This window comes from Caretta caretta, chromosome 1, assembly GCF_965140235.1.
Source record: "Caretta caretta isolate rCarCar2 chromosome 1, rCarCar1.hap1, whole genome shotgun sequence".
NCBI classification, from domain to species: domain Eukaryota; kingdom Metazoa; phylum Chordata; order Testudines; family Cheloniidae; genus Caretta; species Caretta caretta.
In genome coordinates, this window is record NC_134206.1 from 327,688,847 (window position 1) to 327,699,378 (window position 10,532).

Consider the following 10,532-nt stretch of genomic DNA (forward strand, 5'->3'; position numbering starts at 1 on the left):
CGACAGGTTCCCTGGGACTCCCACGCCTATCCAACTGCCCCCTGACAGGCCCCCCAGGGCTCCCATGCCTATCCAGCCCCCCCATTCCCTGACCGCCCCCCCCCAGAACCTCCACCCCATCCAACCGCTCCCTGTCCCCTGACTGCCCTTCTGTAGCCCCCACTCCCCGCCCCCTTACCATGCGCCAGCCATACCGCTGTGCTGCCTGCCAGGAGCAGTGGACCAGAGCACTAGCAGCACAGTGAGCTGAGGCTGCGGGGGAGTGGGGACAGTGGGCCAGGGGCTAGCCTCCCCAGCTGGGAGCTCAGGGGCTGGGCAGGACAGTCCCATGGGCCGGATGTGGCCCGCGGGCCATAGTTTGCCCACCCGGTCTAGATTGTGCAGCGGAGGGGAAGAAGCAATCAGCTTTTTAAAAATCTCTCAATGTCAAATTTCACAACCTGTACCTGACCAAATCACTTCAGTGGGAGTTTTGCATGATTAAAGACCCCAGGATATAACAGTGAGAAGCTGTCAACATAACACTAATTATTTTGAGCCATACATTTAACAAGGCTCCACTAGATGGCACTTGGACATTTTGTTATCCTAGGACAAAGTATTCTGCAGACACTCAACGGACATAGAGACATCAAACAACTCTTAGTAAGGGGCTAATTAAAACAGTTACCTCATTAAGCCAGTCCAGCGGGAAGGAGACTTGAGAGACTATTAAAGGACTACATCACATTACCACAAAAGGAAAGAAATGTGGCTGATGTTCACAGCACTTTCAGAAAATGTTAAGATCAACAGAGTATAATTTGCTTTCCTGGATACTAACTAAATGCAACTGTGCTACAAAGTGAGTACTTTGGGAGTAAGAGAGGGGAAGTAACTGTCTTCCTCAACTCAGTACAGGGTAGGCCTGAGCTAAGGTTTTCAGTTACAATGCTAGTGTAGTGGAGTCTAGATGGCTGAACTTTCAGCCTTCCACTTAAAGAACATAGAGTACACAATAAAATTGCACACTGCTAAATCACTTACTAGAGGGGGAGCACTTTCCAGTGTTATAAGCTGACTTAAAGGGTTCACTAAGTTGGTATCATTCAGGGTTGATTTCTTGAAGAGGATATTCTGACAGTCACCAACTGTCTGCTCTCTTCTTCCAGTCCCTCTGTCTCCTTGTCCCTATCCTCTCCTGACAGCTATTTCCCACCTCCTTCCTCACAATCTCCTCTGGATCCTTTTCCTGTGTACCAACCACCTCTGAGCCTTTTGTCTCTGCAGAGCAGCACTCCCTCTTCCCCTGAAGGGACATCTAGAATCAGGGAGCAGGCTTTTTACACCAACTGTATTGACTTCTTTCCATCACACTAAGAACTTATAACTATACTGAGTCAGACCAATGGTCCATCTAGCCCAATATCTTGTCTTCTACCACCAGCCTGTGGTAGATGCTTCAGAGGGAGCAAACAGAATAAGGCAGTTTATCAAATGATCCATCCCGTCATCCAGTCCCAGCTTCTAAGAGAGGTTTAGGGTCAGCCAGAACATGGTTGCAACTCTGACCATCTTGGCTAACAGCCACTGACAGACCTATCCTGCATGAACTCATCTAGTTATTTTTTTTAACCCAAGTATACTTTTGGCCTTCACAGCTTCCCTTGGCACCAAACTCCACATGACTGTGTATTGTGTGAAGAATTACTTCCTTGTGTTTGTATTATACCTGTTGCATATTAATTTCATTAGGTGATCCCTGGTTCTTGTGCTACGTGACAGGGATAAGTAACATTTCCTTATTCACTTTCTCCACACCACTCATGATTTTATAGTCCTCTGTCATATCACCGCTCAGTCAGTGCTTTTCCAAGCTGAACAGTCCCAATCTTTTTAATCTTGCCTAAGAAAGCTGTTCCATACTCCTAATGATTTTTGTTGCCCTTCTCTGTACTTTCCTATTATAACTTTTTTGAGATGGGGGTGACCAGAACTGCATGTAGTATTCAAGGTGTGCGAATTCCATGGATTCACAGAGTGGCTCTATATAAACTAAGCACTAGATCCACTCAGTCTGGCTTCCATCCTTTCCATTCCTCAGAAATAGCGCTCACCAAGATCTGAGATGATCTTTTACTGGTTAAATCTTAAACCCTACATGGCAGCCTCGGCCAACCTGGCCACTCTGTTGCCAAACCCTATACTCCCTCCCCCCGATGGCCTATCTTTTCTTGGGTTCTGAGACACTGTCCTCTTTGGGTTCTCCTTACTTCTCCAGCCACTCTGACATCTCTTCCACCCAATTCCGCTAGAGCCCTTCAGGCTCAAGTTTTTGTTCCCATTTCCTTATCCCTTGCTACTCCTTTTTGAATGGCCTCATCTACTCAAATAGGGTTTAATGACCCTCTTTACCAGAGAGGTGGTAGTACTGTGGGAAAGGATCTGGGCATTACCATGAATCACAAATTGAATCTAAGACAAAGAATGCATTCCTGAAAAAGGGCAGTAGCACTTGGGGCATTAGTAACAGGAGTGTTGGGGAGTAAGAGAGGGGAAGTAACTGTCTTCCTCTACTCAGTACAGGGTAGGCCTGAGCTGGAGTACTGCATCCAGTTCTGGGCATTGCACTTTAGAAAATACCTGGCTAAACAAGAGTCCAGAAAAGAGCAACAACACAGAAGAGGTTTAGAAAACCTGATGTACGAGGAATGCGCAGCTACAAAAACGGGGTGGGTGAAGTCTTTACTCCTGGAGGAATTCTGCATCACTGCACAGAATTGATCCCCCTCCACCCCGATTTCTTTGCTTCCCCACAGAAAAATGACTTCTGATGGGGACGCAAAGGGCAGCCGCAGGAGCCGTCACGTGCCCCTCCTCGGCAGGGCAGACGGGTCAGTTTGGGCACCCGGAGCAGCCGGTAGAGACGTAAATCAGGGCTGGCCAGGAGGGCTGGGCAGTCAGAGAGCGAGAGCCACTCTGCCCCTCTTGCAGCACGCTGGGCATGGAGGGGCAGGTCTTTGGGGTGTTTCCGAGGGGCAGGCTCTGTCCCCTGGGCAGAGCAGACGGTAGCAGCCTGCCTGCTTAGTGAAGTGTTACCCTTGTTAGTGCATCCCCCCAGGAGTATAAACCCGTTGTAAAAAAATGTTCTGGGGCCCCAACTCTGCCACTGCCCCGCCCCCAGGACGGGCCACCCATCCGGACTGCCCCTGGCACGGTGTGCCACCCTCAGTGGCTCGGCCCAGCCTCTGTCCTTCACCCCAGAGCTGCGTCTCCGCCCCGCCGCGCGCGCCAACCGCCACACGCTCTCCTCGGCACCTGCGCGCGGCCCCGGGTCTGACGGGATGGCGCCGCTGGAACCGCCCCCAGGCGGGTGGGGCTGCTTGCGGTGGTCCCCGCTGGCACCGGCCGGGGGGGAATGGGGGGAGGGGGAAGGCGCTCCTGTCCGGTGTAGCGCGAGAAACTGTTCTCGGTCCATTTCTGCCCCCTGCCCGTCCCGCTCCGCTTTGCCCGTTTTAGCCCCTGTAAAGCACAGTTCGCAGCATCGGGTGCCAAGTAAGGGCGGGGTGAAGGGCAGGGGCTTCAGCAGCTGTTACTGAGCATGCTCGGTGACCCTCAGCAGCAAAGCCCCCCAGCTAACAGCCTCTCGCACTGCAGGGCCCCCTCAGCCCTGTCCCCGACCGCGCCGCAGCAGCAGCAGCAGCAGGCGGTGGCGGGCCCTGCCCAGCTCGCGTGCAGCCACCTCCCTCCCGGCAGCGGCGCCAGGCTGCGTTTGGTCCCGGCTTAGGGCCCCCGCCCCGCCCTGTCCCCGCATCGCGGGGGCGGGGCCTGCACTCGTCTGCGAGCCACGGCCCGGGCGCGGGCGGGTCACGTGGTGGAGGTGTGGCCGCGTGGCCGGTCTCCTAGCAACGCGGGATGGCGGCGACGGGCGAGCAGCAGGGCCGCGAGTACCTGGAGCGCTACAAGATCCCGGAGCTGCTGCACAACCTGAGCGCGCTGCTGCTCTACCACCGGCCCGGTACGCGCGCCCCGCTGGAGGCGCGGCGCCACCCCGGCCGGGCTTCGGCCCAAGGGGCTCCGGCGGGTCCCCGGCGGGTCCCCGGGAGGCTGGCGGAGCGCTGAGCCACTGGCAGGAGACCGGCCGGGGCTCCATGCCCCCGCCCCGGCTGCTGCTCCCGGTGCAGGGCTGCCAGCGGGTAGCCGGGTCCGTCGGGAATGCGTGACTGGGCTCAGACCCGGGCCGGCTATAACCATTCACAGCCGGCTGCAGCGCGGCAGAAACGCTCCCCCACCCCCAAGCGCAGGCTGCGGGGCGCGGGATTGGCTGAAGGGAAACAAAAATCTGTGGTGTGTCCCCCCCTCCCTCAGTGCGCTGGGTCACGCCAAACCCTGATTTATGGGCCGCCAGGACAGCCGAGGCGTGAGGTGGGAGAACGTGCCTCTCGGGCTCATCCCGTGCAGCTGGGAAAAGCCCCCGTGGAGGCGCGCGCGTTCCCCTCGCCTGTGATGCCTGCAGGACGCTGCCAGCTCTGCTCGAACTGAAGAGCCTGCTACGGGTGTGAAAATGTGCTCTAATATTACCGCATCGCTTCTTTCCCCACCTTCTTTAATGCATCTATGCAGCTTGTCCTAAACCTAGATTGTAAGCTCGCTCAGCACAATGGCTTTGTATTATTCATTTGTACAGCACCTAGCCCTATTGGGCCCTTGGGTAGGACCCCGAGCCAGTACTATAATGAAAATAATGTCAAAATGACTAGCCCGGGCTAGGACAGTTATTTGCATGTGGGCAGCGAGGTGTTGTACGTTATTTGACTGCACTGAAACTGCATGCAGAGTATTGGGTGTTTATCAATTGTTGATGCAGGATATCACCAGACATTAATTAACCATAGATTCCCTTCTTCAACCTAAAGGCTGATTATTATTTATATAGTTGCTTCAAACCTGTCTAAAAGCCCAAGTACCATTGTCTTCCCTCTGCACAAACCTTTCACTGCTGTATGCAGCTACACACTGCAGTGTGGATGCAGCTTGCTTTTTCTTGGGGCATGTAGCTCCATATGGTCCTACATGCTTCCACAAGTGGTGTGAAGTATAGCCATACCCTTAGCAGATTTATGGTTCCACACAACTTCTATTAAAATATTGCAAATGATTCTTTTAATTGCCTTACTTCCTATGACTGTAAAATACCAGTACCTTAGCTGTAAATTTAAGAAGACTCATTAATGGGCAATTAAAAAAATCACTTCATTGACAGAAGAGCTTTTTATATGTATGTTGTAATTTTTCCAAAGACCGTCATGCCTCTGGAGTGCTTAAATTCTGCAGGAATCTGCTATGCTTCAAATTTTATTATAGACAGTAGTGACATATTTTCACATTTCAATTCGTTTTTAGAATTACTTCATTAAAACTGAAGGTTAAGTGCTTATAAAATCATTCACTTTGCTGTAGAATTCAGTGCAGCGCTGCTAAATAATTCTGAGGGTTTTGTCATATAACTTTGATTTAATGTGCCATAAAGTGTACATAAGGCCTTGGTTATAAGCTAGCAGTTTGCCCCACTGCCCCTTTGCAAGGCTCTAGGGGACAGTCAGCATATGTTTATAAAGTAACCGAAAGCAAGCTTTAGGGTGAAGTGACTGATATTTCAAAATTTCAGGTTTTTTCTATTTAAGTTAGTTGCTATTGTGTATACAAAATACAAACAGCTCTAGCACTAGAAAGATATGGTTAATATAGCCTATAGCCACTATTACATTACTTTACATACAAAATAAAATTTGATTTAACACCTTTTTATACTCAAATGGTGACATTTCGGCCCCACTGAAATCAATGGGAGTTTTTTGCCATGGACTTCACTGGTGTCAAAGTATTTTACAATGTAATGCATTAAATTCAGGGCCTTTAATCAAACGTGGCCGCTAACGTACACACAACAGTTGCTCACATGAGCCTTGGATATTAGAATCTGTTTTACTGAGAGGTGGAACATTGGTTGACAACCAGCAGTTGGTTTATTTATAGGAAATTAATCTAGAGCATTCAGCAGTATAGTATATGAACACCTATTTGTTCCTCACCCATTTCATTAACTGCTATGGCATCTTAAATTATAACCTGGAGAGATAGCACTTTTTAAACACAGCATCCAATGGAAGATAACCTTTAATGGTACAGCAGCCCCTTCCTATTCTTTTGTTAGCATTCAATCTGATATGAGATTTTAATTTGCATGATGGTGCACACAGAACAATGGTTTTGCCATAACTTGTATTTCCTTGAGATTGTCAGAAATGTAATATTTTACATTAATTATAGGATTGAAGAATTAACTGGTAACTAGATTACATTTATTTTTACACTAGTGTATATTCAGTGAAGTTACACTGCTAGTGCAGTATAGATAAAAACAATAAATCCTACTGTACTGTAGTGCAGTTTTTGCATTTAATGCTAAGAATTAGTAAACCTAGTTTAAAAAAATGTATAGTATCAACAAGATTTGTTAACTTTATTCTTTTACAGAAAGACCAAGAGAGTTTTTGATACATGCACTGGAAAGAGTGAAGCTTGCAAAACTAACTGATGCAGAATATCCTTATCTTGTGGATGAATCAAATTTGGATGCCATGTTTGAAATGCTGGACACTGCAAGTCAAGGCTATATAACTTTAGTGCAGTACAAAGGAGGTTTGTCTTCCTTGCTTAGCATTTTTTAATTAACATGATTTTTTATTTATTTACAGATGAGAACTTTAATACAGTGCAGAATATTTAGGCTATAAAATGCAAGGTTGTTGCTCAAAAGAATGTGAGATAGTTTCATTAAAGAAATTTCTCAACCTGTCAGAATTTAGCATTGATAGAAAAACGATTTACTTATTGCAAAACAAGAGAGACACCTCCCACCACTCCCTTCCCCGCTCTTGTATACAATATTTGACCAATAAGGTCTAAAAATAATCTACACTAGAGCTGGCAACGTTAAAAAGTTATATTTTGTTTACCAGCTAGATCTTTGTGACTCAGAAAAAAGTAGTACATTTTGGATGTAAAATTAGACTTCTGTGGGTTTGCATTGCAAGGTTTAAAAGGATTCTCTTTTAAAAACCTTTATAGCTCTCAAAACCTTGGGGTTAAGTACTCAAGATTTGCCTTATGAAGAAGATGCAACTATCACATTGGAAATATTCAAGAAAGAAGTGTAAGTAAAGTGACTTTTTTACCCTTTGGCTTTATGTGGGGGAGATAAAGATTTGTAGCTAAGTGTAATTGCATGAATTCTTGTATTAAGCTGTTTAAAAAAGTAGTATTAAAAAGCATAATGATATTTTTAGAATCAGGTCTTAAATCTAGTCACAGCTGCTCAACTTCAGTTTGAATATCAGGCACTTGTCACCTTATGTTCATATCCTTTAATTATGTTAAAAAATAAAAACGTCACTTTTAAGTCAAATTTAAACTAGAAGCGATTGGATTACATTTAGTTTTCCTTGTGAGGTGGATCATAATAAACGAGTAGTGATAGACTGAGGAAAAGTTTAAAAATATGTTCTAATATATGGAGTACCATGGGGAGCACTAGCAAAAAAGCTCACAGTTCTGAAAGTCATCATATTTCTACAAGTAGGTCAGATATTTTGCTATTGGTGCCACTGTTCTCTCTCAAGCAGGGGTGGGCAAACTATGGCCCGGGGGCTACATCCGCCCCTCCAGATGTTTTAATTGGTCTCTGGAGCTCCTGCCAGGAAGCAGGGTTGGGGCTTGCCCCACTCCATGCAGCTCCCAGAAGCAGTGGCATGTCCCCCCCCCGGCTCCTATGCATAGGGACAGCGAAGGGGCACTGCACGCTGCCCCCGCAGCTCCCATTGGCTGGGAACCGTGGCCAGTGGGAGCTGCAGGTGCGGCGCCTGCGGACAGGGCAGCGCGCACAGCCGCCTAGCCACGCCTCCTCATAGTGGGGACATGCTGCTGCTTCTGGGAGCTGTTTGAGGTAAGCGCCACCCGGAGCCTGCACCCCAACCCCCTGCCCCAGCCCTGATCCCCTCCCACCCTCCAAACCCTTGGTCCCAGCCTGGAGCAGCTTCCTGCACCCCCAACCCCTCATCCCCAGCCTCCTGCCCCAGACCGAAGCTCCCTCCTGCACCCTGATCTCATTTCTGGCCCCAACCCAGAGACCATACCCCCCGTCGGAGCCCTCACCCCCTCCTTCACCCCAACCGCCAATTTCATGAGAATTATGGCCGCCATACAATTTCCATACCCAGATGTGGCCCTTGGGCCAAAAAGTTTGCCGACCCCTGCTCTAAAGAGTATTTGCACCGACTGCACAGCAATGATTTTCTTCAGAATAGCAGCCGTGTTAGTCTGTATTCGCAAAAAGAAAAGGAGTACTTGTGGCACCTTAGAGACTAACCAATTTATTTGAGCATGAGCTTTCGTGAGCTACAGTTCACTTCATCGGATGCATACCATGGAAACGCACGGTATGTATCCAATGAAGTGAGCTGTAGCTCACGAAAGCTCATGCTCAAATAAATTGGTTAGTCTCTAAGGTGCCACAAGTACTCCTTTTCTTTTTAATGATTTTCTTGTCATCTCTGAAAGCAGTCTCCTTGAAAGCCATATATGGAAATGATACTTGCATTAAAATTTTTTACCAGTTGACATTGTCATTTGGGAAAATATCCCAAATATCAGAAATCAGTACTACAGGGAATTGATCAGAATAAATATCTGCAGCTTGGATGGATATTCTGGGGATTCAGAGTAGTGCTGGTAATCTCCTCCTATACACAGGAGCATCTGTGTTTGCAGTGATAAACCTTTCAGTTCTAATTAACTATAGGGGGTGGCATACTCAGTCAATACATGTACATAAAGCCTCAGTATTATAGAGTTAAAACTACTATTGTATTTTATAGACAGCCCAGTCATTTTATTTTTTATTAAGATTAGAACAACCACTACACCAGCAACTGAGCCAATAAAATTTGTGTGGTTTGGACTAACATTTTAATCAGGGCTATGTGTATTCGATGCAGCAAATTCACTGGCTGTGGAGTTGGATGCTGAGATTCCAGAGTTGTGCTCCAGAATCTCAGCATTTAAATTATGAGCACAGAGAGAACCTTGAAAACATGAACTAAGCATAACCAATGTAGTGCCACCTGCCTGCTTATCACCTGATACAGTTAGAGGAATTAGTTTCCCCTATTCATCTCAAAACCCTATGGAGTCTTGTTATCAAGGCTATGCAAATTGGCATTTTTCCAAAGAATTGAGCAGTTCTGCATAGAATTTGACATTTTGCTGCATGCAGATGACTAGCATTTTGTTTCCCCATGTCTGTCCTATAGAACCTGTCTGTAGTGCCCTCTTGCTCTCTTACTCAAATAACTTGCCTTTGTTGAGATACAGTGCAGTCTGTAGGTGTAGGCAGCAGGAAATTAGGATGCCAGAGCTGGAGTCCAGTTTACAGCCAGGATCAGGAGAAGCCATAGGGGTGGATTGGCAAGCAAGGCAGCCTGTACAATTGTGTAGGAGCCTAACGCCTGTTTTGAGCCTGTACAAGTTCCCTATATCCCAGGCACACATTTGGGAAGGGGAGAGCAAACCAAAAAACTCCTCAAATGTAATAATTAATTTTACATGAGTATCTTCAACTTCAGTTTGGCATGTTTGTGTTTATTTGGGAGGAGGAGTACAGAACTGGAAAAGTAGGTGGTTGTTATTTTTAAATGAGAACTGGGTAACTAAGTGTAGTACACAAGTCCATCTTTACTTCCCAGATATGATGGAAAATAACTATGGTGGTTTGGGAGAGGATAAGAACACTATGTACGAAAGAAAATTCTATACTGAAACCTCATGTGTAATGAACAAATTGTTTACAGAACATCTAACTAGATTTCTTTTCGTCTATAGGAAGAAGTTGTTGCAGGAGAGCTGGGCAATATATCAATCTTAAGCAGCTGTCTGCTAAAAATAATTTTTTTTTTAAAGTCTTATCTTTGAGTTTGTTTTTATTTTAATTTCCTTTTGGCAACTGATAGTGTTTCACTTATCCAAATATAAACTGAGTAGCATGAGCATAGTATGTAAAAAGATGAATTATATGGTGCTAGTTTAAATAATCAGAAACTACTCATTACACCTGAGGAACGTCTTTTGAGCGTCTTTTTGAACGTCTTTTTCCTTTACCAAAAAAAAAATTCAAAACAGTGTAACATCTTCCCTAGCAAGAATGTTTTGGGGCCATACAGTGATAAAAATGACTTATTCAGAGTAGCTGAAGGCAATGCTTTGACACGTGTTGGTTCAAATATAAAACTATTTCTGTACAAAATGTTGTTCTAGTATGCAATGAACAGCAGCCATTATGGCACTGAAAGTTTTTTTTAAAGCCAGATATTTCTTTAAGACTCTTGGGGAAAAAATAGTTTTGAACAACCTGGAGAAGATACCCAAAATTCCAACAAAACCATTATTTCCAAACATAAGCAATTTGAAATAAATAATATTTCAATAACTGAACAAGT

General features: G+C 46.2%; 1 protein-coding gene across 1 annotated transcript; it reads left to right on the forward strand.

The window, feature by feature from the left end:
• The first annotated feature begins 3,638 nt into the window (after positions 1-3,638).
• On the forward strand, positions 3,639-10,530 carry EFCAB10 (EF-hand calcium binding domain 10). Its single transcript, XM_048836369.2, has 4 exons — positions 3,639-3,997; positions 6,517-6,681; positions 7,111-7,195; positions 9,919-10,530. The coding sequence occupies exons 1-4, from the start codon at positions 3,895-3,897 to the stop codon at positions 9,959-9,961; spliced, it is 396 nt and encodes a 131-aa protein (XP_048692326.2). The 5' UTR covers positions 3,639-3,894; the 3' UTR covers positions 9,962-10,530.
• The last annotated feature ends 2 nt before the right edge of the window (positions 10,531-10,532 follow it).